General features: G+C 46.6%; 1 protein-coding gene across 1 annotated transcript; it reads right to left on the bottom strand.

Annotated features, from left to right (window-relative positions):
- Positions 1–9,950: 9,950 nt before the first annotated feature.
- Positions 9,951–27,986, bottom strand: Vhaac45 (Vacuolar H[+] ATPase AC45 accessory subunit). Its single transcript, XM_077683222.1, has 9 exons — positions 27,826–27,986; positions 27,277–27,400; positions 21,060–21,119; positions 19,982–20,204; positions 18,413–18,498; positions 17,129–17,370; positions 15,090–15,140; positions 12,694–12,895; positions 9,951–11,778 (listed from the first exon to the last, which is right to left on the bottom strand). The coding sequence occupies exons 1-9, from the start codon at positions 27,942–27,944 to the stop codon at positions 11,569–11,571; spliced, it is 1,317 nt and encodes a 438-aa protein (XP_077539348.1). The 5' UTR covers positions 27,945–27,986; the 3' UTR covers positions 9,951–11,568.
- Between the last annotated feature and the right edge of the window lie 7 nt (positions 27,987–27,993).

Raw genomic sequence — 27,993 nt, 5'->3', positions numbered from 1 at the left:
TAAAATCTGAGCCCGAGCCCGGTCCGAGCCCGCCAGAGTGTTGTTAAATATCATCCCTAGTCCGATAGGATATTGCCATGAACTTGAAGAAGTTTGCTGTTAACCTAAAAATCGTAAGCACAAAGCGAATACGACTACTTTAGATTTAAGTTTCCTTTAAAGTTGGACTGAACTTTGTACAACTTATCCTCACTTAGAAGCTGTATTTTCGGTAGTCGTGTAACTTCATTTGCCACTTCATTTGCCACTTCATTTGCCAGTCTTCGAAATAAAGGCACACCCGAGGATACCTTAAATGATTCCGAGTAAGTGGATTTTTTTTATTATTATTGCAATTCTTCAACAGATATTGCACCTTTCGTACTTCCATTCCTTGCTGAAGTTTTATCAGACGATGCGTCCGGTTTCAACATTTGATTTTTGTCTTTCCCTCTAGTTACGTTGGCAGCGTGATTTTATCTGCACTTCTGTTCTTTCTTGCCTTTAGTCATGGCTCTAAAAAAAATTCTTGCGCAAAAAAAATCATGGGCTCTGCTTAGAAAATTGGTTCTTAAAACTCTGCACACACTGCGAAATCCAGGTCACGTTTTTTGTTTTAGTTTGAAAAGGAGAGAGAAAATACAATCATGTTGTAGTCTGTGGCTGCTGGAGTGCCCTCGTTTTCTGGCCCGCTCTCTTCCACTAAGCTGATGGAACCCACACGTTTATTTTATTGATGCGAAGGCTTTCGTCTTTTTATCATATCTGTTAACAGCGCGGTAGTGAATTAGCACTCCTTTTTTTTCACTTTACCTGAATATCAACAAGAAAACTTTCTTTCCCAACAATTTAGAATTTGCGGCACAGGATAGCCGGGCCTCAGGAACTGCCAGGGCCAGATCGGACCGGCACGGCCCGACAAAATTTTGGTTTAAGCCCGAGCCCGGCCCGGGACCGAGAAAATGCGGGCTACCCGGCCCGATCCCGGCCTGCTGGCCGGCCCGGGCTCGGGCTTTCGGGCCGGCCCGGGCCCGTGCACTGCACTAATTCCCTCCCTTCGACGCGCTGGGCGTGGGCGTCAGAGTTTCAGCACGCATCTCAAATTTTGCTCACCTAACAAGCACTGCAGGCCGCCCGTCTTCCTGGATGCCGCCTTCGGTGGACACGGGGGGGGTATTCCCTAATTTCCCGCCGCGGCCTCGTCGGCGTCGTTGCACGCTTGATGACGGTTCCGGAGCTTGCCCTGGAACGAGCCCCGGCCGTGGGCGCGAGCGCTTCCTGAAAGGCCGCTCGGGACTCCTGCACTATCATTATCAGAAACCATCAAGAGCACTTGGCTCTAATCATCATCGTTGGCAACTGCTTGTCGGAATGAATCTCGTAAGTGTGAGGTGGCGATCACAAAATTTCGCTGCAGAATCCCCCCTTTAAATCTTTATCTGCACAAAGCTGGTCAGGCTTTGCCTCCTCAATGCCCTTTTTGCAAGGCCCCCGAAACTATAGAACACTTTCTTTTAAATTGCCGCAGCTTTTCCTCGATGCGACGCACGCACCTTGATTACACGTTTAATCGGCTTGATCTCCCTTTATCTTTAACTGTTATTCTTTCCCTGGGTGCTTCCGTCCTAGGATATTGCCACAGAGATTCTGTGATCGCCTTTCACTCCTTTGTTGCGGCGACAGGCCGGATGCCCTGCTGGACAGCCACGTCTTCATTCGCATTTTTTTTTCCTGACAATCCTGTTTTATCCAAAGATTTCTTTTTCTTCTCTCAATATTTTTCTCGTACTTCACATTTTGTCTCTCTCTCTCTAAAATAAACCGGGTCACAGCCTAATCACTACAGGCAGTGTCTTGGCCAATCCCCCGCGTGGATACGCGCCATGACTTCAGGATCCAACCAACCAACCAACCAAATTGTCGTCCACCTTGCCGCGTTGTTTCGGGCTGATGCTCCGAGTTCTTTTCGCTCAAGACGAGACATATATCCAGAGCCGTAGCAGTTTCTTAGCAATACGGAAGCGAACAAGCCGCTGCGTACAACGATGCTACCCTATATCCCAGGTAACGGCCATGATCGCTGCCGTAGTCATAGAAAACCCAGCCTCGTCCTCTACAACACACTGTAAGCGGAGGAATTGCGCCAGCGTCGCCCTTGGCCTGTGCTTCGCGGGCATTCGTCCGCTCGCGGGGCTTCTGATATCCGGTCTTCGCCGGTCATGCGGGCGCAGCCTTGGACTGTGACCTCTCGCGATGAACGTTCTGATGCGTGGAGCCGTCGAATGCAAGCTTCCGTTCGCCTCTGCTCGCTCATCTGCTTGAGTCTTTGCCGATCTAACTCCGAGGTTCGGGACCATGGCGGACGGCCCCTCACGTGCAAGCAGGATGTCGGAACGGAACTGTCGAAAACCGGAACCGAAAAACGAAAAGAAACGATATTTTTGGTTAGAACGAAAACCAAAAGGTAACGTTACATATTATTTCGTTCGGGAGCGAAACCGAAAAAAATTTCGTTTAGGTTTTTGGTTAAGTTCAGGTATTTCAGATTAAAAATAACATAATAACATAATAGCATATAAAACAAGACCTAAGAATAAAATAGAAAAATACTTTTTTTTTGTCGTGAACACAACCATACACTGCTAGCAGCGAAAACGGCAGATTACAGCTGTACACTCAGTGGAAAAGCTACAACTTATCGCGCTTGTAAGAAAGCGCTGCCAGAGCGCAAAGTAAAAAAAAATGCATAAGGGGCGGAGAGAAAAGCGTTGGGCAGGGCATTTATAGCTTTAAAGGGCCCCTGAGATGGGGGTTTTTGGGGGGTCGATGGTATCGGAGCGCAACGGCTATTTCTTGAACTAATCGTGACGTGTTTGTGCGCTCTTGATTTAATCGATTTTTTACGAGCGTAAAAACATAAGAAAGCTACAAAAAACATCTTTTGTGTGTGGGTGCTTTTACACAGTCACACATGTTTGTTTTATACCGGAGTGTAAAGCACTTACACACCGGGCCAAACCGGTGGCTCCGTGTCTGGTGTTAGAGTATCATCAATTTTCTTTGCATTTGCTTTCTTGGACGCTGTACCCGAAAGGATTCTTTGCACCATCTGTGTTTCGAGCGTATCCTCGATGTTGTTTCAGAGGTGGTAACGAACGGCGCGCCAAGGGAGCGCCGCGCCGACGACGGAGGAGGATATCCGCACGCAGCGCTTGGACGACGCCGGGCACTGCTCGTGATCACGAGGCGCACGCTCAAGTGCGCTCACGCGGGCTGTATAAATCAGCCCAAACGCTGTCGCAGCTGATTCTCTGCGGCGGTCGCGACAAGGGCAAGAGCATGCTCATCCCGTAACGACAACTGCCAAAGAGTTTCATTTCATTGCTTCCCATCAAGTCATGATCGCAGAAAGTGTGGTTTGCTGCACTGGCCTTCTCAATGAACCTGTTGCCTAGTGTCCTTAGCGCGCTTTACCGTTTACCGTGTTAAATGAAGCAAGAGTAGCCGTTTGCCGCTGAAAACGAAAGGATTGCACTCTGCAGTTTCTGCATTCCGGCTTACCGGCTCTGCCGAGTAGCGACATCTGGCGAATTTGTCGCAAAGCAAATGACACAAACGTTTGTTGCCCAGAACTGTTCGCTTACGCTTGAAATGGCTTGAATCTTAGACGTCTTAGATTGAACTCTCACAATACAATAATTTTTTTTTAAAGAGCCGTATACTTCTACTGTAGAGCTTAAAAAATCGAAAACATGACGTTGACGCCGCCATCTAATGGGAATAATTAGGACCAAGTATTGCATTAACCAGAATTCACGCCACCGCTAAATATTTCGATATAAAATGAGTAAGATATATTGTAATGATTCCGCAGTTACGTATATTACCTTGCCCAAGACGATTTTGAAAGTATAAAAGAGCTATGCTAGTTCATAAAGGCATCTGAACCATTAAAAGCGTGGGAAGCTGGAGTAGGGGCGGAAATTTTGCTCGCTCATTCTAAAAAAAATTGTCATTTATTGTGCTCCTGATCATCATTTAGCAAGAATGTAGTAAACAACATCAACTGAGATTTCTTGCATGAAGCGCAGAGCACAGCGCATTTGCTGTGCCGTAAAGTTCCGGAAGAACGCCCACCCAAATTTAAGTACAGTGATATCAAGTGAAAAATACGAGATGGGCTAAATTTCGGGTCAAGCGCGGAAAGGACGAATAAGTGATCGCATCTACACATGAAGAGATGATTCGGGTTTGTTTTGTTCACTCATCGGCGCTAAAGCCATGGATTTTACGGGGTGGGCGCGCGTCTTTCAGTAAATTGAATATTTCACCCGTAAAAGGGGGTGGGCGATATTTCGGGGGAGGGCGTTCACTCGGAACTTTCCGGTAATCTAATCAAAACGCGAGCGTACATTTCGCCGGTGCAGGGGGCTCGCTACTACAGTCGGTAGAAATTCTAGCCTCTGTATCGCTATGTAGCGACGGTAAAAATAAGTTACCGTTCACGGAAACTTTCGCGCATGCAAGGTCTACTTCCGCAATCACCATTATCTCCTGCCCAAAGTCCGTAAAGACTGAAAAGGTAGCTTAAAAAAAAAAAAAAAAGGACGTCGTCGTCTCATGTGCGACCCACTCGCTGAAGTAACCATGGTAACGACGACGCTCTAAACCAAACCGCCGCCGTCAAAAATCGCGGACATTCCGGCGGCCAACCATGAAATGAGTGCTTCGCCTCGGACGAGGTCGGACTATGTCGTCATCGCAAGCCGCCGAGCCAACAAATAGTTCTGTCTCGTCGGGGTAATAACTTTTGTTAGCGTGAGCGAATATGCTTACTATTTTGGGACTTGTTTCTACAAGAACTATAGAGTAGATTTCTGACACAAACAAAAACACTTTGAAATCCATCTCAGGACCCCTTTAATAGCCTCGAAAAAGATGCTGCCAGTGCGGATGTGCGTAATGAATGTTCACCAATTTTCTTGCTATTATCCCTTCGTCGTGATTTATACGTGGGGTCTGAAGGCACTGATGTTGACCCTTTGAAACCTCCTCTCATACAATGTGTTTTAAGATTAAACACAGCAGTTTTATAGCGTTCCATGAAACACAGCATTTTATACTTGAAACATCACAATTATACGAGTTAGCAACAAAGAGCACAGCCGGATTTTAAATTCCCTCAGATTTATTCATAAGAATTTTAGTATTCGGGACCGAAACCAGGCATACTCAAAAAGTGAGCATACGCGCACAGCATGCTGGTTTTCTGGAAGTCTGCAGTGTTCGCACCTCAATGGGGCGCCCCAAGCCAAATACCACTCATGGGTTTTTCATCTACCACAGCGTCTCAATCAAACCTCGGAGCCAGGTTGGGGACTGCCGGAGTGTAGCTGCTGGGGGCAGGCTAGAAACTTGTAGCGTCATTTGGAGCTGCGCCATCAAAAGGTATACGACAAGATGTGCCTAGGTGTCCTCTGATTTGTTGTGTGTGTGCAGTTCAGCTATGTAAGGGACATTTTTACAGAAAAATAATAAACATCACCTAATCAATTTAACCTAATTTTATGTGTTCATTACAATTTCATAAATTTCATTTTTTTCTTGCGCGCAAACACGCGGATCGTTATGAACCATTACGAGCCATCTGGAACGGTACTTATATCATTGGAACGAAACAGAAACCAGAACGAAAGACATCTCATTTAACGAAAAAACGAAAGACATTCCAGAACGAAAGACATCACCCTGCGTACAGGCTCGCCTAGTCGCTCAACCGTTCCCGTCAAGACATCTCTCGGTCGCAGCACGACGCCAAATCAGTGTTTGTGGCTCATTTCGTGCGCGGCAATATTAACCTTTGTGGCTAAACCCTCTTCAACCTTTTCTTTGCTTTCTAGCCTTTCGTTGACTCTTATTTTCTCCAATATATTCCCATCCACGTGCTGGAGTTGAGTGCAGGTGAGCCCCCGCCGAGAGAGAGAGAGAGAGAGAGAGAGAGAGAGAGAGAGAGAGAGAGAGAGAGAGAGAGAGAGAGAGAAACTTTAATCACAGTTGAAGTGAGCACATTTGTGGTCTGGGTCTTCAGTCCAAGATCCCGTCGGTACGGCCGGCTGTCTTCGCCCTTTCCGCTAGCAAAAGCTGCGTTTCAGGGCAGGATCTGGCCAGCGTACTCTCCCACTCCTCGCGTGAGGGGTTGGAGATGCGGGGAAGATCTGGGTTTAGTTGGCATTTCCAGCTAGCAATGTGGTAGTGTGCCTGGGGCGTGTCATTAAGTACATAGAGAATCATAGACAGTAGGATAGTCTTGTTGGATGTGGGTACGTATTGGTTTGCAGTTGTCTCAGGATGACTTCGTGTTCTTTCGTGGCCTGATCGGTGACTGGTGGATAGAGTTGTCTCGCTAGTCGGTAATGTTGGGTGATGTCGGCGTATGTGAGAAGCGGTTTCCAGGTTCGCTCCGACTCTTCTTGCGGTGCCCGGTGAGAGAGTAACAAAGTAATTACAACGGACAGTCAAGCAGCCCCCGCCGATCTCAATCGCACTTCCTTCCCTCGTTCCTCCTCATTCTAAACCGTCACTTGACTGAGAGAGAGAGAGAGAGAGAAAATGACTTTATTGAAGGTTCCTGCGGAGGGTAGGGGCCTCGACCACGCAGGGCCTGCCCTTCCTAGACGAGTACTAGGTCGTCCCCGAAGCAGTGCCTCGCGGGCGTCGGCGCGGTCGGTGCGTGGTGGGTGTTCGGGTGTTGACCCGCCGACCCCCCGACGACGCTTCCCTGCGCTTCTGCCCTGCGAGAGCAGCCTCGAGCCGCTGGATAGTTCCTAGTTGCACCTCGTGCTCACCGACTACACTGTAAGCGAAGGAGGCGACCGTCGCTATCGCCATGACCCAAACCAAGCTTGCTGCGAGCCGGTGCACCGAATAGCTGCAGACACGCCGAAATTTCAGCACCGGCGAAATACACAGAAGAAACCTCACATTCTTTTCCCAACGCCCCTAAAATCACTCCATCAAGGCCATGTGGGACAGCCCCGCTAATTTGTCGCCATAATGATGATGATAAGGATGCTTAGCGGCTTCTCCTTTGTAACGGGGTGCCGTTGCACAGCGACCTTTGTCGTAACGCCACTGTACAATCATCTCGCCAAAAAAATAACCCTTTACGGAATTTTCGGGCTAGTTTGACTTCTATGTTCGCATGTCTTTACAGATTTTTCTCTGCATTCCGGGCAACGAGACCGCCATCTACGACCCGCTATTCCACTGATTCGGAAGCGACCCTGAGCAGACGTATCCGATGATAGCATCATAATGTTTCACGCAAATAAGTATGAAACTCTATGAGTCACATACCAAGAGGTCTTAGAGAGACAACAATATATCTCGCAGCAGACAAGACCCCCTACTTTTTGGTGACACCACTTCTTACTACCGAGGGAGCAGGAGTTAACAGGAGCGCCTTTTCCGCTCCTTCTAGGCAAACCCTTCTACCAGTGCAGGCGAGGTCGCATTTTGCCCCCTACCAGTTTTCCCCCACATTGCTCCTTCTGCGAAAACCCCGGAACACCCTTTCAAGTCGTAAGAGCGGTTGCGATGAGACTCAATTGCCACCCCTCCAACTCCGGTAAAACCCCTGAGCTCTTGGAGTGGTAGCTTTCACTAGCTTCACCTCCATGATGATGGCGATTAAGTGTTTCGAATTAATAGAAGGAAGAAGTGAACTGGGCCGGGATATTATTGAGCTCATGTGGAAGCTCACCTGCTTAACTCAGTACGGGGACGACAGAACAGAATACGGAAAAAAAAAATAAAGGACACGAAGTTGGAGTGCTTTGCCACTGTTGTTGGTGCACCGCACACACAAAAAGATTACACCATCTTCTCGTAGGGGAACCCTGAGTAGTATGCGAAGCAGCCATGGGGTCGATTCAAGTAGTTTTCAGTTCGTCGTTTCCGTTAGGTTGAGGTACGTAGCTACCGTTATACGTCAAACCTCGATATATCGAACACGGGTATATCGAATTATTGCCTATATCGAACACTTTCTATATCACGAGGAAAATCACATGCATTTTTAATTATTTATTTCGAACTGGGACGGACATGAAATGGATGTATCGAACTCCGCCACCCCAGACTGTCCAGATTGTTCGCGCTCTGTTGATTTTAGCGCTAGGTATGTCAACGCAAGTGTTTTGCAAGTCACAAGTTCCAATCCCCGCGGGTACGTGCTTTTTTTTTATAAGTGAACTTTTTCGTTTTCCGCCGATGTTTTCTATACTGAGTTCACCTTTTTGGGGGCCGCAACGTTCATTTGCTTCACGTGGCCTCCGCGATTTGCTGCCGGCGGCGCGCCGCCGACAGCAAATCGCGGAGGCCACGTGCTCCACAAACCAGTTCACAGAACGCGCGCAGGCTGGCACTGGCGCGCTAGCGAGTTCTCATTGGCGTGCTGTTGCGATAGCACCGACTGCTTGCGGGCAGTGGGCACAGGCCAGAATCAACAGACCCTTGGCCTGGTGCGAACACGCTTTTTACAATACAGGCATGAGTGAGGCAAGCTCCAAATATCGGGGAAAAGCGCATGGCATTTGAGCGTCTGCGGGGACGCGGAGGGCGTTCATGCACTGCGTAGGCCTCGGCTAGTGAATGCTACGATTCCAAGCCGTCCTGGGAGGCTTATCTTATGCATTTTACAGCCGACAACATGGCAGAAGCGCGGTACGATGATTACTGAGATATTGAGAATGCCCATCCAACAACGCCATTGGTTGTGTTTTACAGAACCGAAACCGAAACTTGTTTGATTGCTAACCTTGGGCATTGTCCAATCACGGTTCCCCCTCCTCCCAACGTCACAGCCTTAGTTGGTGCGGCCGCTGCAAACCGCGCATGGTAGTTTTTATTTTTTCGCGCTTTGTAAAATAATTACCGATTTGTCAACCGGATAAACAATGAAAAGTGTGCTAATTTGAGCCAGTCTACGCAGTGCAAGCAAAAACAGGAGCTTGACAAATTCACTTCAGAGTCACTTCAAGCGCATGCTGTGATCAGTTGTAAATGCAGTAGCTACGACTCTCTACATCCAGACAGGTAACCTCTGAAACTTGGACCTGGTAACATTCAATACCTAGACAGTCTGGCGAGTGTAACTTAGCTGTGCTTTAGAGGAGCTCATAACTGTAAAGATAACATGGGATTATATGAAATTTTCGGGGTTTGAGGCACCGAAGTTACACCTGGTCTACCAGGCATGCCTTAGTGGAGGGCTCCAGATTATTTTTTACACTTCGGGATCTGCAACGTGCGCTGCAATCTCGACACAAGGGTGTTTCTATCTGAAAAGCAGCCACCGTGATTATGATCAAACCTGATTGATTGATTGATTGATTGTAGGGTTTAACGCGCCAACGCAACATAGGCGATGAGGTGCGCCGTAGTGGAGGGCTCTGGATTAATTTTGACCACCAGAGGATCTTTAACGTGCGCCGAAATCTCGTACGCACAGGAATTTTTGCTTTTTGCCTCCATCAGAAAAGCGGCCGCCGCGGCCAGGAATCGAACCTGCGACCTCGTGCTCAGCAACGCAACGCCTTAGCCACTGCGGCTGGTCAAACGTGTGTCATCAGGTGAAACGATTAAGCCAGGTTAGAACAGGTCAGGGTTTAAAGTGTTAATGGGCACATTGAGCTACTAAGGACAGAGAACTCCGGGTTTGTATTGTTTGTGCAAGAAGATATGCTAGCAAAAGACGTGGAGACATTTTTCAGCATTCACAAAAAACTTGCAGCTGTTGCAAACAATTTAAAAATTTAAATAGAAGGAACAGGTTGCATGTAGTTCGAGCCTGTGCACCGATGTCTATCTGTGAGGATGAGGCTACAAAGTAACAGGATACAAACTGACCAACTACCAAAACTTCGAATTGGTGTTTTGGTCAACCAGGTCAGGGGGAAAGGGGGAAACGATTAAAAAAAAAGTGCTTTATTCTTGATTAACGGACCGACATAATACATAACTGCCACGCGACGGATGTACACAATAAATTACGCCGTTTCAACGCCGAGATGTCTTCACGCATCGGCGAAGCACTCGGGCGCGAGGAATGGAGAGACAGGATTTCTTAAGCCTTGCATCGCTCCGCCGTGCGGGATGCGTCGGTTCTGAAGACTTGAGAATCACTTGTGCTCGCTGTACCTGACTAGGCATTAACAGCTTTGGATCACACAACACGTTGGCCGCTGGCGGGCCGCACAGACGACAGATAACGCAACTTCCATTTACATATAGAGACAGCCTGCATGGTTTAAGACAGTTTGACGAAAATTCAAGGAACACTTCGAATCGCGGAATGCATTTTTCAGAATTTTCCATCTTCCTTTAAAGTAAGGCGGGTACACTTACACCGAAAAGGCGGTCAGCAAACTGTCCCAAGACCATGAAGAGCAGTGTGGCAGAGTGACGACTAGCAGAGTCCCCTTAGCTTGTCACTCTAAGACCAGAGGAATCTTCCTTTAAAACTGCACAAACTTTGAGTGCTCACCGAGTGATCTCAAGCTGCCGGTAAACTCTGCATGACGTCAACCGGCATGTGTGCACAACAACACAGGGCACGACAAAATGGTAGGCAGCTGTAGACAGCTGATGCACTTATGATACATAATTACAAGGGTCAGCATCATGCTGTGACTGCATATTGTATGCTTTAAGCAATGCTATAAAGACAAGTTGTCTCAGAGGCAGCCATTAGTTCGACACTTTTCACAAACCGGTTCTAAGTAAGCTTGGCGTCTGCCCACAAGAATTGTATATGCGTCCGCTAGTTCTTGCACCAGACAAAAAGCTAAATACACTAAACAAAGAACTGACACTATATACTCCTATGTACAAGGGAGAAAAGAAAATTTGTTTTCTAGTGGTGTATTCACAGTCCACTCTGAATGTACACAATGCTTGTTACGGGGCTATGTACTAACTGGAACATTCACATCAATTAGCCATTCCACTCTGCAGCTGTTAAAAATGTGAACCACCTACTGGGCTTCCCGGGCAGCTTTCACTATTATTTAGATGCTGCTGCCTCTTCACTGTGGAAATAAACACTAACTATCAAACAAAAAAACATTCAGCATGTGCTTCACAGGGGGTACAGGAAATACACGAAAGCAAAAATACATCAACCAAGAAGACAGCCTGTTCTAATTTACGAACAAGCAACAGCCCCAATAACACCTGGTCCACAATTTAACTAGCAAGTTTTACTCTCCTTTTTACATCAGTGCTCGTTCATAAACGAGCAAGAAATAGTGAAAACTGCTAGTTTTGAATCGGGACAAGACCAAGGAACAAACGACAGCTCCTTTTTCTTCCAACTTTAAACATTTCAACGCACTAAAAACTAACTCTCAGTTTTGTTACACTAGCTCTCTGCAGGTTCCACAAACACAGCCTTCGCATCTTCAAACTGAACATCTTGCCAGCGCCTGCTCGCGACACGGAAACAACAGCAGCAACAAAACGAGCAAAACAGGAGAAACGGAAGGTGCGCTGGCACGACTGCGGCAGGAGGCAGAGCGAGCGAGCCGGTCAGTCGGTGGCGGTGACCGTGATAGTCTTGCCCTTGGGGTCGTCGAAGCGGTCGTTGGTGCGGATGTCGTAGATGAAGAAGATGCCCGTGCCCAGGATGAACAGGTACAGCAGCACCACCAGCAGACCCATCCACACCACCGTGGTGAAGAAGCCCGCACAGTCGTAATTCTCGGAGAACTGGCTGGTGGCATTCTGTACCAGCTCCACCTAACGGGAAGTGGTCCAACAAGTGCGGAGGAGTGTTAAAAAAAATGTTGAATTGGACTAGAAGGGAAGCTTAGCAACACTGCTCTGACAACGAATTCCGTGTCAACATGTGAACAGTCTGCCCTGTATTACTGTTGAAAGCCTGGACGGGGGTTTCAGACACAACCAAATTCGAGAACTTCTGCTATTCCGGTGGGTTTTATGCACCACGTGGACTATGAGCTACAGAGATAACTTTTTCGTAGTGGCTGCTACTGCATCACTTGTAGCGTGAAATTTGAACATGTTTCAATATTTCTTGTGTTTACTCAGTTAAAACCACATTTCATGTCTGCAGGGGTGATGAGTGAGCTACCAAATTCTAGCTCTTTCAAAATTAACAAAGTCGTATTCTGTTTTCGCGGCCCCGTTAACAGCGACACAAAACAAGGTTCACCAGAAACCAAACCCGGGCAGCAGTTTTTGGTCTCGCATGCTAAGGCCCAAGTGGGAGGGTACATTGAAGAGTGTAAAGTTGTGACAGACAGCCTTGCGACATACCCACATGCAAACCAAGATTTCGCTACCGCCAGAAACACATAACAGTGTGCAACAGTAATGCACTTTGAAGTATTGGGTTCAAGGGGTTTCTGTTTTAACTGATCATACTCAACAAATCCCGAATGCACACGGCTGCCCCTCCTCCACATATCCATTACACACACAGGCACACTGCAGGGGTCTATACTACCTCCAATATTCTTTAATCTCGTACCACTTAACCTACCTCTTAAAAGAGAGAAGGTATATCCTCCCCGTACCCACTAGAAAAAGGCACACCGCAGGGGTCTATACTATGTCCATCGCTCTTCATTCTCGTAATGACGAGCCTTAATGACGAGCCTTCCTCTTCAAAGAGAGTGGAAGGAGGTGTACCTGGAAGGTGTCCAGCGTGACCTGCAGCTGGGGTAGCCGGGTCGAGTTGTGTTGCCGGAACTGGGAGCGGCCGCAAGAGAAGGAGAAGCCGCGGGGCCACCACTGCTCCTTGACGCGCATGGCCAGGTCCTTGTGGCCCTTGAAGGTCGCGTTCATGGCCACCAGCTCAAAGCCACCCCGCTGGTCGTGCGTAAACAGCATCCTGGGGAACAAGCAGCAGGGGTGGGAACGGGCATCAAGTATGGCAAGTACTCTTAAAGATGATGGTCTTTCTTGGGCTACTTGAATGCGAAAATCTTGGTCTGTCTGTCTGTCGTAACGCAATTTAGCCGCCCGGCCAAAGTGAAACGTAAGCTGCACAATAGGTTTGTATACCCACAGCCAAATTTAAACTTTTAAGTTTAGTGGCAATGTTCATACTTGTCAACATTGTTGAACAAGAACAAAACATTATGCAAATATGTGCCAGAAAATCAATACATAAGTGGTATTTGCAGTGTTCCTCATACATAAGTGGTATTTGCAGTGTTCCTCTATAACAAATTCATGGATGCTTGATTCAAATGAAGTGCTGCATCTAGTGAATAAAAAAAAATCCACTCCGTTGCCTGCTGTCGCCTGTGTCACTATAGCTTCTAGAAACATTTTAAGGAATCAAACGGAAACAGTTACGAAAGGTTTCACTAGATTGCTTCCACGTTCCACTTCGAATACACGTGGAGTAGGGCAACTTGGTTCTATAAACGTTGTTGAAGTAGGGTGCCTCAATTCACGCGCGTCTCCACTGTACGGCAGTGCTGGCATTGACGCGTCCGGCCTAGAGCAGTGGAACGTGGTAAATTTAAATTGTCTTGGGGAAGCCTCTACAGTCAAATCTCGGCACAACAAACACCACATTAACGAACCTTTCAGATTAACGATCATTTAAGAAATCCCACGCCGAGTGCTTATAGTTTTAGTGTAAAATTATTTCACTACTACGTACTTCAGAATAGCGAACTTTTCAAAATAACGATCATTTTATTTAGTCCGGGCCATGTTAACAACACCTCAATACTACGAACTCATATTTTCAAGGCCGGAGATTCTTAGATTTCCGTTAAACAATCGCAGCAACCGGAGCCATATGCTAGCAGACGACACGGCAAAGCGCAGCACACAAGAGGACATCTTGCAACTTGCTCCGGGGAATGTGTGAGCCGATGCGAGAGAGAGAAAAAGAAGGTGAGGAGAAAAAAAATGAAGCATGGCCGTGCTCCTCCATCCAGAAAGCCGCAGCCGCGCTATTCGCGCCCCACCACAAGTTTTTCTACGTTCCGCCGCTGCTCAGGTGGCTTGCTGGATCTTCATGGACATCAGTGGAGCTCACAGCACGGGACACTCTCCAGAGCGTGGGCATTCAGGATGAAAAAGGCAGCGAGGACAGCATGAACGACGATGCCTCTGAAGGTGTCATGACAGCACTCGAAGACTGCGACGAGCAAGTGACGATTTTTTCGTGAAAAATGACTTCAAGGACGCACTGCTGTACAAGTAGGTCGTTTTAGGCACTGAAATATTTTTTGTCTTAACTATTGCGATTTTCGCTACAACGACCCTTCAGAATAACGAGCAATTTTCCGTGGTCCCCTGAAGTTTGTTATACCGAGATTTCACTGTAGCGTGTTATCTTGGGAGGAGTGGGGCGGGAGAGGAACAGCAGGAAAGGTGAGTGGGAAAGCGAAGGGAGGCACTGACTTGGCCAATGTTGATGAAAGACAATCGTCTTTCGCCAACATTTGCAACAAAAGGAGCAGATACGCTGCAAAATTCTTCCGATGGGCACATCTCACGGAATAAGAAACAAGACTCGAGGGGAAACTTTGCTTCCTGGGGTGGCCAGACAACGTCACAAGCACTTGTTGCAGGTTCAGCAAGCGGCATGGTTGCAGGAGAACAAACTGCCCAGACACTGTGGTCAGCATTTCACTGTGCAGCCGAAACGTGTCGTGGCCATGAAGTGAATGTGGCCGCTGTCATCTTGTCTACCAGGTGCTGTACCATCTCCTTCGCCGTTGCAGCTTCAAAGCTTTGTAGTCCGCATTAATTTTTATAGCGACATTACCTGGTCATTCGCCTGCACCCACTGCAATTGGAGTTTCGCCACATATATACAGGGTGGTACATCGATAAATGACGTCTCTAAATATTTTCCCTGGCGAACCGCTCCTCCGTTTGTGCACAAACTTTATAAACACCATGAACAAGAATGGAGCTTTGCTGCTTATTTAGAAAACAAATAAAAACGATTTTCTCCCGTGGGAAACCTGGGTGCCTGGGCTGTAAACCTGGGCTGAAAACGTAAAGGTAGAAGCCCAGTTTAAAGAGAGCAACAACTGAACAACGGCAAGACTTACACGAGACTGAAGTCGTTCACATCTCCGACAGCCGGGAACTTCAGGGTGATGCTGGAAGCACAAAACACACTGTTTACGCAACTGTAGCCCCCGCTACATTGTCAAGGGGTGAAATAATGCACTTAGTACCGACACAGTTGGAGCAGCCTCTGACAGCCCAATTTTGCAATTTCACAACACACTGACAAAACGCTTTGTCCTCGATTGTAACGCGTACTAAACGTTCATTTTTTTATACAAAAATGCAACTTTCTCTCAATTGGAACAAGCAAGGTTTATTCCAAAGGTGGCACAAAATGAAATGTGCCGGTTATTGCCAGCAAATAAGTCATCATGACGACGGTCCGGGGCACCACCACCCCGGCAGCTCTGTTGTTACGGGTCTCCGAGCCGCTCGCTGTGCTGCTGCATGTACTCCGCTGGAGGGTCTTCAATTTGGGGATATCGCCCCCTCTTTGGTCCGCTGAACCCTTGCCGTGCCGCCTTGCTTGCAAAAATTTTCTCTTTCACAAGTGTCCGGAACACTGAACGCACGTGACGCGGCCCGATTTCCATCACTTCCCACACACTAGATTACTTTCTTCTTAAACGCGGCATCGTGGTGACCCTGCCGTGTCTCCGCAGTGGGAAATTCCATGGCGGAAAAAACAGAGGAACGCAAAAAAAGACTATGCAGACAACAACGGCAAACATGCATAGACTACGAAGCGCTGGCTATGTGTTCTCTAGTCAAGCGGCCATCTTGAAATGTCGATGGCGATATGGCACAGCAGCTTTGAGTTGTACTCGGTTGCAACAAGCATGAGATTTTGGAACCCATTTTTTCCGGAAAAAAGGTGCACGTTAGATTCGAATACATACAGTACACTACGATGGGGACGATGGGCAGTTCTGGAACCAGATTGTGTAGGATCGAAATGGGCCTATCTATGGCTGCGCAAATTGGGTTTTCTGACAAAAAAAAAAAAAAAAAAAAAAAAAAAACTCTTATTGCCCGGTTGTCCGTTTACAAATTACATGGCAAACAAGAAAGTTCGTGACCAAGAACTGGCTTTGTACGAAATAAAATGGCACGTTTAAATAAAAAGCAAACGCGGAGTTGATGAGGTTTGTGGAGTAAGTAGGTTTGCCATTTGCCGCCAACTACAGCAGAACGCGGGTTTTTTTAAAAAACAATTAGTAAAAGTTTCAGCGCTTGTAGTTTTTAATACTAAGAAAAGTTTTTTGCTGCTAAAAAAAAAAAGAAATAACGAAACCGATTACCTTCGGAGAAGTTATTCCAGCCTGAATTAGTGACCTTCATCAAGCTGCGTTCCTATCAGCCGCCAGTACTGCTGGTCTACGCCGTAGGAGCTGGCGTTCACATGAAAAGTGTGCCTGTTCCAAGCAGTTCACAACTGTCATTGGCTTCGAAAATACATTGCTCTTCCGAATGAGCAGCGCCGCAACTCCTAATTCACAGGCAACTTTGCCGCATACAGCGCAATCATTTGTGTTTTCGTGCTCGCTGTGCCAGCAATGAATTCATAACCCACCCGATACACAACTATAGCTACAAAACATTTCTACTCAGGGCGGCGTCATTGCGCGTGCAGCATTCAGTTCAAGGAGAAACGTATCTTGGAACGCTTCTTCCAACATAGGCAAATGCGTTCATGCAAGCCCAAAACGAAAACGAAACTGGCTGCTCGATTCAATCCATAATAACTTCCGCAAGCCATCGAGTGCCAATTTGAATCCAGAACTACCCATCACGCCCATCGCAGCGGACGATCGCAGCGCCAGATTCCTCTCTAGTTGTTATTGTATGAAATTCTATGCAGATTACATCACTACTGTTCATATTAGCTTAATAACGTAGCAGGAAATTTGAAGGTTTTTCGTTATTTTGTTGTTTTTTTTTTCAGTTGAAAAAACATCTTTGGCATGTGGAATAGAGCAGAGTGAGTTACCAAAGACCTTTAAAACCTATCAAGGTTTTACTTTCTCTTCGTGGCTTCTTGAAGGAGGGCAGAGCTAGCGAGAAGGAGGAGGCTCACTTGGCGGCGAGGTTATCGGTGCTGCAGGCAGGCACGGGTGCTGGGCTGAGGGTGTCGTTGTAGGTGACGGAGACCGGCGGCTTCTTGGGGTCCTCCGTGTACGAGACGGTCACCGACCGGCCGTACATGAGCAGGCAGCTGCCCCGCACCATGATCACGCCCGTCGTCTCGTTGGACGCAGTCTCGGTCACCTCCAGCAGGTGACGGCGGGAGCGCGACAGGTGCGCCGCCTCCACCATGGGCTGCAGAGGAAGACAGCCAACATGTAAAAAGAAATTTTTGCAAAATCTTCATCATCATCATCATCACCACCACCACCATCACCACCACCATCACCAGCCTATCTACGCCCACTGCAGAGCAAACGCCTCTCCCGTGGATCTCCACGTATCCCTGTCCTGTGCTACTGCGACCAATTTATCCCCGCAAACTTCATGATCTCGTCTGGCCATCTTTTCAGCCGCCCCCTGCCACGCTTGCCTTCTCTAGGGATCCACTCTGTTAGCCCTAATGACCAACAATTATCTTGCCTTCGCATTATATGCCCTGCCCATTTCTTCTCAATTTCTACTAATACGTCCTTAACACGCGCTTGTTCTCTGACCCACTCAGCTCTCTTCTTGTCCCTTAATGTTACACCTATCATCTTCCGTTCCATTGCTCGCTGAGTCGTACTCAATTTAAGTTGAACCCTCTTAGTGAGCCTCCAAGTTTCTGCCCCGTAGGTGAGTACCGGTAAGATGCACCAGCTGTCATACACTTTCTTCTTCAGGGACAATGGTAGACTGCCATTCATTATCTGAGAATGCCTGCCGAATGCACTCCACCCCATTTCTATCCTCCTAATTACCTCTGCCTCATGATTGGGACTCTTGAAAAAGATGTGCGCCAGCTTCGCAGGCAGCAAACAAAGCTGACCAGCTACGGCTTTTTTCCTGCAATTAAGTAGTAGCACGACCTTGCGTGCATGCAAATAAAATGCTTTGAGCTCTGTTTCGTCTGTTCATTTTGAAACTGGCTTATAACAACTATCGGTCATAACGATGAAATTTCCCTGGCACTTGGTATTATATTGTTATAAGTGGACTAGACTCTACAACAAATATTTTTAGCTAAGAAAGAGTAAATTACTAATCGCCTTAGGCCAATGAAGCCAATAGTGGCTTTGTCATGTGTTCTGAAACAAATAGAATAAAAAAGCAGAATAAAACAGAATAAAAAAGCTGAAGGTGGATGCTCTCTCGAATTTCGGCGAAAGAGTTCCGCGGGGCGTATCAAGCTCACCGATGCCACGTCTTTTCCAGTGTAGAGGCCAAAGAGCTGCTTGCCACCGCTGGAGAGGGCTTGCATCGTCGCCTCCATGATGGTGTCTGCAGAGGATTCAAGAACGTTGCATGAGAGTGCAAGCAGCTGTCCTGCTCTGCAAACTGCTCACTACACTTTAGAGTGCTAAGAGAAGGTGAACAAACTGTTTCCCCTACAGCGTTACCCGGGAGGTTTAACCACTACCGCTGTCAAATAAAGTGCCTCAAGGTGTAAAGCCAATCTTGGGTCCCTTTTTTTTTTTACAGAAACAGTATTGTCAGAAATGACTCTACTTAGCCCAATCCAATGATGCAACTGCAGCCTTGATTCAGAACTGTGTTTCTTAGCTAAGAGTTGCTGCTGCAGTGTGGGGTATGAATTAATTTGTCCGCGCGCCATTTCAAACACCCACCAAAATCTCATTTACAGCATTTGTATTTTTCCCCAACGTCGGGAAAAACAGCAGCAACCACAGCCAGAAATTCAATTTATGACCTCACAAGCATAGCACAGTGCCCCGTTCAAAAATGCTGTTCCTGTTGACACGCGTGACCGGTCATTGTCACAAATGCAGAAATCCCATTCCAGCCTTTGCAGCTTACATGGCTCTTAAAACAATTACTTTTAATTTCTAAGTAAACTCTGTGAAACTTGAAAAAAAAAAAAAAAAAAATACAGTGCGACTTAGACGTCAGTAAAGAAGGACGACGGCCAGCCTTGATGCTTTTTTCCCACTGATTTCAGATATGCCAATATTTTTGGAGTAAGTCAATTAGTTACCAAGATAATTAGAGATAATTAGTCATTTTTGGAGGAACAATAGACAAAACAGTGTAAGTCATAAAACAGTAATCTTTATAATTTCCAATAATAGGAACCCTGGCGAGTGCAATAAGATAACCTGTTTTTTGGCGCAACGTTTGGAACTAATTTTACAGCTCATTAAACTTTGGTGGCACCAGTGGCAAGGAACCATTTTGAATGCCCGTTTCAAACACCAAAGTTTAATGAGCTGTAAAATTAGTTCCAAGCAGTGCATCAAAAAATCGATTCTCTTATTGCGCTCACCAGGGTTAGATTACAGTTTTATGATTGATTGATCGATTGCAGGGTTTAACGTGCCGACGCAATGCAAGCGATGAGGCGCGGCGTAGTGGAGGGCTCCGGAGTAATTTTGACCACCTGGGGATCTTTAATATGCGCCTAAATCTTGTACACACGGCGTTTTTGCTTTTCGCCTCCATCAGAAAAGAATTAAAGTTTTATGGCTAACACTGTTTTGCCTATCGTTCCTCAAAAAATGACTAATCATCTCTAATTACCTTGGTAACTAATTGACTTACTCAAAAAATATTGACACATTTGAAATCAATGGAAAAAGAAGCAGCAAGACTGACAAGCTTCACAGAGTTTACTTACCAATTAAAGGAAGCTGTTTTAAGAGCACTGCCCCTTAAAAAGAAGCCGTCTATAGGTACGTCTACGTAGCCGCCTACAAAGTGGAGTGTGCTCCCAATCTGAAGCATAGGCACGGGGACCAGCACTGACCGGCCTGCTGGAGTGCCGAGGAGCGGCTCTCAGCGCCGACTGTGCGGGGCAGGTCCACCAGCACCACCTGGCTGCCATCGTGCAGGCTGTTGAGGGCCGACCGGACTGCACCGACGTCGGGGATGTTGAGCCGAGTGACCCGGAGGCCGCCGTGCGAGGTCAGCGCGTCCACGGGGTTCTCCACCGAGGGCAGCACCAGCACGTGCTCTCGACCAAAGGCGTCCTGCCGGAAAAGTTGGAGGAATGGAAGGAAAACGATTACAACAAGAAACTGAAGCTTTGTTGCGCACTGCAGCTACGCCTAGGACACAAAGCGCGACATATCGAGGGCTCCGGATTAGCTTTGACTACCTGGGAATCTTTAGGGTGTGCTAGAATCTCAACACATGGGTGTAGTCGGAAGAAAACACAAAAAGCTGATAGCCTTTCAGGCAACAGATAGTTAGAGTACCATATTTTCTCGATTATAAGCATCCGCCCTTCCCTTTTCACAATGCCACGACCCCAAATGCGGGTGAGACCTAGCATTTAAAATGTAGTAACATCAGAATGCTGATTTTTTTTCTACATGTCCAGTTTTTTCTCTTTTTTTCAAAATTGGAAGAGGCTGCCAGGAATCAGGCCCGGCTCAGAATCAATATAGTGCGCAGAACACAATGGAGCTACTTAAATAATTTTATTAGCACATCCAACAGCACGGCGGAACTCGTCTGCAAATGTCCACTAAGACGAGCATAGAAAACCAAAATGCAAATGAAATTACCGAACAGCTTTCCTGGAAGTTGTTGAAAAGGTGAAAGGCTAGGGGATTGCAGGCGGGAGGTATGAGGTCACCTGGCACAACCCGTTCTCTATTAACAATTTTAGTTTTCCAGCGATACTGTAACCAAAAAATGCCACCCACGGTCTCATATACCTAGGTGCAGCACGGCTCGGCCAACACCTCAGTTAGCACAAATCATCTCATTTCAGATGAGATGCAGAGGTCCCCAACTTCAGCGCTTCGATTTTCTTCATTGCGTCAGGCGAAAATACAAATGCCTCGCTCCCCTCCCCTCCCATACAAAACTTGGCTCACCTTCAGATACTTGTAGGTCCTGTCATCAGTGGATGCCCTGGACAAGTCTTCAGTGCTGAGCTTTATGGTGGTAAAAAAAAAAAAAAAGAAAGAAGGAAGGAAAAGAGTGAAGACAGGAGTTGAACATAACAGATGGTAACAAAAAAAAAAACCAAACCAATTGAGCCATATGAAAGATGAAAACAACCACACCATTCACACTCAAAGCCCGAATGCTAGTAAAGAACTTTGTGGCTGTAGCACAAGTCGTAAACTTGCTTTGTTGTCCTTCCGCGCTCTGTTCTTACAACAAGTTAGTAGCTACGGATTTCATGTTGCAAATGAATAACAACAAGAGCAAGACCAAGTTCCATCAAAGTGAGGAGTGCAGTTTCCCATGGTATGACATCTGTTGTGATTAGGGAAATGAAAGTTAGCTTATGGAAATACATTTAGCTTAGTCCAAATAACTGACAAAAAAAAAACCGAAATTAAGGCTAGCCATTTTTAGCTATGAGACCAACAAGATATAAGAGGACAGTGCTGAAGACATGCTAGCGATCAGATTAATTAATACTGCTTCCCTTGAAAAAGGAGAAAAGTGAAGGAGTGCATAAAAGAATTTAATACTTTTACCGTGAACAAAAAAATATTTCTGAAAAAGAACAGAATAGGAGCAGATGAAATGTGCAAGCTTATAGCTCTTAGATTTATTGAGCATGCAAGAAATATAGTTTGCTGCAATGCTTCTCCACTGCTAGAACTTCTTACTAATTACCAAACTAATCCTTAAATTCTTACCAATTACCCAACTTTTTACTAATTTATATTAGAACTTCTCGCAGGGCTGCCGATTTTTCACAATGCCAAGCTCCTTACCAGCACTTGATTAGTAAACCCGTTATAATCCAGTTAGCATTTTTCACGGAAACACATTAAGGCCGGAAGCATTCTCTTGCTTGGACTACTGGCGCTTTCACTCAGTGCAGAGGTGGCATGCTGTGAGCTCAAGCTAAATATAGATGATACAAATAGGAATTACCATTATTACTACCAGCCTACTAGCAACTAAAAAATAAAAGGCCCTCCTGATTACTTCCAAATACTTCCACAACGGTCAAGCCGAATCCATTCCTAGGCACCGAATTTTTTTTCACTTGTTCACCAATTCTTCAATTTTACTTTCGACTTCACCTCGCAGCCAATCCATTTCTTGTGCATAGTGCAATTTAGTCCGCCTTCCTTCAGTGGCCTGGTGGATTCTTATTCTTCCTCGTATTTTGTTCTCGAATGCCTCTCAAACAAGTTCCATAAACTCCATTTTTTAACCTTTTGTCCTCATGTGTGACGCCTATAAACTTTTTTAACAGCCACTTAGGGTAATCTCAGGCTCCCTTCAAGGCTTTCGTAAGGCTTTGAGTCACTGCTCTGTTAGTGTGCGCGTGTGCAAACATTTTCATTTAAAGGGGCCCTGAAACAGGTTTTGCCGATACATGGGTGTTCACATTTTCGGGTAAATTGATGCCCCAGTAATCGCCTCCTTCAAGAATTTTGTTAAAGTATGAGTATTAGTGGAGTTATTGCAAATCAAAACAAGGCATTTTCGCCAAGGCGATTCTCCCTCGTTTCGTCGACCTCCTCGCACCGCGCGAGCTTGACAGCCCATGAAGCATCACTTCTCGGTGACGCCTGCAAGAACATCCAGTTGCAGGCGTTGTCTGCCACTGCGATATTCTGCACGCAGCATCGCTCTGGGACGAGGCCGTCTGACTTTCTGCATTCCATTTGGGCCACTTTTTTATCATTCTGTTTATGAATCCTGCAATCCACTCACCATTTGAAAAGCTGATGAAAGGAATCGGGCGCGACTTTTACACTTCCACACCATGCCGAAAGATCACGTGAAAAGGAACGACCCTGTCACCACACGTTCGCGGCGATGACATGTCTTGGTACGCATGGGAGCCTAAAATATGTAAGCTAATGACTAAAGAATCACCTCACAATTTGTTACACTGAGCTCGTACATGCATTCCGAACCGACGTCAGTTTGTATACTGCTTAATTGGCCGCCCGCTTGCACGATGTCGAGCTTGGTCATGTTGAGGTCACGCCATGCACACGCATACAAAGGCCAGTTTTAGTACTCTATTCCGTTATTCCGATCAATTCTAAAGATTTATAACCGTAACAAAAATCAGCCGAAGGGTTGCACCGTGCAACACAGACTTTTTTTTTAAAGTGCGTGGTGCATTGCATTCCCCACTGCCCCGCCCCGCCCCGTTTTCCGGGAAACTTCTACACGACCCTGCGTTGATCAACTACTAGACAAGTATGTACACTGTAACAGACATTATGAGCAGCGTCGGAAGAGTAGTGCTAGTTTTGGGGCCATGCGTGCCTGCCTCTCTATTTGACTGTGCATATGATTGCACAAAACAATTATTCCACCCTTGCTTTTTCTATAAGGGTTGTTTGTTCATTTTGTTACGTGGTCAGTGCTGCCAATTGCGATGTGTAGGCTTTGGCTGCTGGCTGCGGCCATATAATCCTCTTTCCTCCTCCTCCACCCTAGAAAATATGACTGCATTTTTATACACATACAGCACGAGTTTAAAACTGAACAAATCGTGCCTATGACTTAACGATGTGTTGACGTTCGATATGGTAGCTCCACAGTTCAACCAAAAAGTTTTGCTTTCAAATTGCGGCTATGATTCACAAACCATGCCACTTAGAAGGCAGAGAAAAAAAAAAACGCAACACCCTGCTGGGATTTGAACCTGTGACTTTGAGTGGGCACAAGGCTTTATTTTAGTCCACTGCATAACAAAACTGAAGCCTGTGTGGAAATAACTTGTATACTACATTGAGAAGCTCCGACTCCAGTTTCGCCCTGCGTGAATAGTCCTTGCCGTACTTTTGTTTTGCGCTTTATATTAAAACCTTTGATCGATATTGGTTCCTTATTACATAATAATCCATCCGTAACTCCTCTCCCGTTCTTAACTGAGCTTATATTTACTACAAGCGTTGCTGGTTGCGCACGAATCTGCAGTTCACAACTCTGGGAAACAAATTGTTGCCAAAGCAAACGGCCGAAGCGTCGCAAGCCGAAATACGGATCCCATTAGCCTATGTTCAGACTACTGACGCAAAAGCCATATCATAATCTATGGACGTAAAAAAAAAGGCACGCAGTCAGGTTGGCTGAGACTTCAAATGACATCATTCTTTAAAGTTATTAGGACAGTTGGGGCAACAGCCTGAACCCAGACTTGGCACTAGTGTTGCATTGTACGACCTTCATGGACCTAACTATGTTTATTACACTCTAGGAACCAACAGAACAGAGCCACATTCATTAGAGCAAAAATGTTGTCTGTGCACAGTTTCCGAATCACGATCGATTCCCGACGACCATTTGGCTGATCGGTATTGCTGGTGTCTTTGGTCAGGGAGGCAGTCGCACCATGTGGACTTTTAATCGGCCGAAGTGTTCATGTCGGCGTCGGCGTCGTGTGACAATGCGGTCTGCCAACTCGGACATTGGCGTAGCCGTTGTGTCGTCGTCGGGTCAGCTTAGCCAAAGCACCTTAACAAGAAGTGTGGTAATAGAATAAAAATGATAAATATGGACGAACACGATAGTGTTAAGCGTGCTGCAGGAAGCGCTAATTAACCAAAGGCACCAGCACGAGCCGTCGGCTCTGGACAGATGACGCGTGAGAAAAAGCCCTCCAATCGCACGATTTCTGCTTCGTGACACAGTTGGGAGAATCGATGTCGTACTTGCTGGAAGATGGCGGAGCCCAAAAACACGCAGGAAAGGGTGGGAACGGAGCAACAAACTATGCAACGGAAGTGTGAGCTTTCTGCTGCACGTAAATATGTTATACTCGGCACAGATGATGTTAAACAGTCTACCTAAAAACTGCGCTAGTTCATTTAGTGTGCTCAAAATGCCTTTCAGGACCCCTTTAAATGGCAGATGCAAACTTCTGTTCAGCGCTGCCATCCCTTCCACTAACCACGTTTCCCCTCCTCATGGGCACATCGCCACTCCGATTCAAGCCAAAGAAATAATAGTCTCAGGTAAAAGGCAAACTTTTCTTTAACTGCAAAACAACTAGGTTTGTGCTGTCGCCAGACTTCAAAGAACAAGAGTAGGGAGGAGGGAAGAGGCACTAGACAAAAGATGCAGTCTGAAGAACGAATGAGGAAGCAGCTTTTAAAAAGAAAAAAAAAGTAAAGCATTTCGAACACTGCTGCAGTGAACTGTACACATTAAAAGAAAAAAAATGGGCCTAGCCAAATACTGCTGGTAGCAAGACAAGCATGCAAACAGGCTTGTACAGGTGCCCCAAAAATAATACGGAGCACGGGAGCGGTGGCCGGAGCGCGCAAAACTGCATGCCAGCGCGATCTATGCGTAGACGCGCCGCAGATAGCGAGAGTGCGTGGGCACATCCGGCTGGCCTCTCTCGATGTTCTGACGCTCGTCTTATCGCCGGCTCAAGCGAAGCCGAGCTGCTGCCACCCCTGCTCGAAAGGGGCGCTTTCGGAGCTTCACAAAGGCCTGTTTACGCAGAGCCAGCGAAGAAAGCTTCGTCTTCTGCGGGGTCCGCTTTTTGCTTCGTCATGAATGCCACCGGTTTCACTATGGGTGCCTGCCATGCTTCCCGATCCGCTTGATTTTAAATCATGTGGCTAGAATAATACCTGGCTCCAGCTAGCCCATAAAAATGTGCAAAAAACAAAAATTTCATGCGCGTACTGGCTGCATTGCCTTAAAGGAGCCATGAAGAGAAAATACAACTTCGTTTAATTTGAAAGAACTAGGATTCAGTATCTCACTCAGCTCCATTACAGCCACAAAAGATGTTTTTTTAACGAAAAAAAGCAAGAAGTATTTAAAAACTTTCAAATTTTGCGCCACCGTGACGTGTTATGAGCAAGCATGACGTCATACGGGCCAACAATAAAACATAATTTTCAGTGCGTTAACTGCACGTTAGCATTCAAGTGATGCGGTCAAATGAAACTAGAGGCCCCATTACAGACGTCCAGTCATGTGCCATCGCGACAGGTCAGTTAGGCGGCCGCCAATCGCGCAAACAAGGTTCCGTGACGTCATAGAAAAGTTGCGGGAAATTGGCTAGGGGGTCGTGACTGCTTCACACGTTTTCTTTAATATCTCCGTTATTTGTTCGAAGATTGCGATGATATTCGTATCATTGTTATCGGGACTAAGCAGTCTTTCTAATAAGCCCAACTTGTATTTTGTCTTCATGGCTCCTTTAACGACACAAATGGGCGATCAAATAAAATGGGAAGTGATACCTTTGGACTCCAGTTACTTCAACACAAATATACTTTATTACGCGGGAGACACAAACCTACACAAATTCGCTTAAACTTGAAGTGTGTCCCGGCATGAGAAGGCAGCGATTGGGCATATTTTGCAGCAATTCTCGGCGAAATAAATCAAGGGTGGTTGCCATTGAAGCAAATTCTGAAGCAACCTTTTTTTTTGTCAAGAAATTCTGTTTCAACTATTTGTTTCATTGTCAATACCTTTGATTCATTTTTTTAATTAGTGCGAGATATTGTCGAAAGCCCTCGCTAAGTTCACTATATTCCCATTTTTTGCAGTTCATTTAATTTGATATATGAAGCCTATTTGTTTTGAAGCAACTGGCATTTACTCCCCTCACTTTCTCAATTCTCTTGAGCGGCGCTTAGAACCGTCGCAGCAATGCAGCCAGTACGCGCATGAAATTTGTTTTTTGCTCATTTTTATGCGCTAGCTGGAGCCAGGCATTATTCTAGCCACGTGATTCAAAATCAAGCGGATCGCCAAGCACGGCAGGCACCCATAGTGAAACCGGTGGCATTCATGACGAAGAAGAAAGCAGACCCCGCTGAAAACGAAGCTTTCTTCGCTGTCTCTGCGTAAACAGGCCTTCGTGAAGCTCCGAAAGCGCCCCTGTCGAGCAGGGGTGGCAGCAGCGCGGCTTAGCTTGAGCCGGCGATAAGACGAGCGTCAGAACATCGAGAGGGGCCAGCCGGATGTGCCCACGCACTCTCGCTATCTGCGGCGCATCTACGCATAGATCGCGCTGGCATGCAGTTTTGCGCGCTCCGGCCACCGCTCCCGTGCTCCGTATTATTTTTGGGGCACCTGTACAACATCATTAATCAATGTCGTTCATTCAAGCGCTAGAGAAAAACCTACCTTATCTTGGACGAAAGCCACGACGACTGCATTTTCCTGCGCGGCAAGCTTGGCCACTGAGTTCACAAACGTTGCCGGCTTAACCTTGTCGAACGAGCCCACCTGTGGGATCTTCTTCAAGCCACTGAAACGCAGTGCGACGGGCTTAGAAACGTAAAATCAGCATGCCGAACATGTTTCAACCAAATTTAAATTTTCTAATAACCAGCACGCGTAAAAGCGTAATCCTTTCGATCGTACAAGTTTCGGACCAATATCGCAACGATGGGAGGACACTCGTTTGACATTTTGAATGCGAATTTCCCCCGCCGAAATTGCACTCACAAGGCTAAAAAGCCACCACATTCCCCAAAGCGCCTTAACCCCTGAAGCAACCTTCACTTGGAAGTTCTAGAAGCAATGCAGGCGCGTTTTACACCACTCAAAAGCGAGGTCTCCGACACCGACCAGCGATTCATGTGACCAGATTGTGGCACACCCCCGATACGGGAGAGAGCGGTTCAAACACAACAGGCTACGTTAAAGACGAAGAAAAATTGACGGCCTCACCTTTCCGAGCCCCAAAAATAGGCTGGAACTTCTACATTTGCCGCAAACACCGGAGAACAAACCCTAAACACAATTAAAACTAGGGCCACACACGGCTGCAACCAGTAAACCAGCGCCATGTTTGTGTGGTCATATGATCACCGCACCGGCTATGGATTTATCGTTCAA

Source organism: Haemaphysalis longicornis, unplaced genomic scaffold, assembly GCF_048455015.1.
Source record: "Haemaphysalis longicornis isolate Haplotype H1 unplaced genomic scaffold, Haemaphysalis longicornis Haplotype H1 scaffold_9, whole genome shotgun sequence".
Classification (NCBI taxonomy): domain Eukaryota; kingdom Metazoa; phylum Arthropoda; class Arachnida; order Ixodida; family Ixodidae; genus Haemaphysalis; species Haemaphysalis longicornis.
This window is presented reverse-complemented; position numbering and strand designations above follow the sequence as displayed.

Excerpts from the sequence above, each read along its gene's own strand:
- Vhaac45 (XM_077683222.1), bottom strand. The coding sequence starts at position 27,944 with ATGGCGCTGGTTTACTGGTTGCAGCCGTGTGTGGCCCTAGTTTTAATT. Across the intron at positions 17,371-18,412 it reads CTGGAAAAGACGTGGCATCG|CCCATGGTGGAGGCGGCGCA; the intron begins GTGAGCTTGATA and ends CTTCCTCTGCAG. Across the intron at positions 12,896-15,089 it reads GTGAACGACTTCAGTCTCGT|GATGCTGTTTACGCACGACC; the intron begins GTAAGTCTTGCC and ends CTTGTTCCCCAG.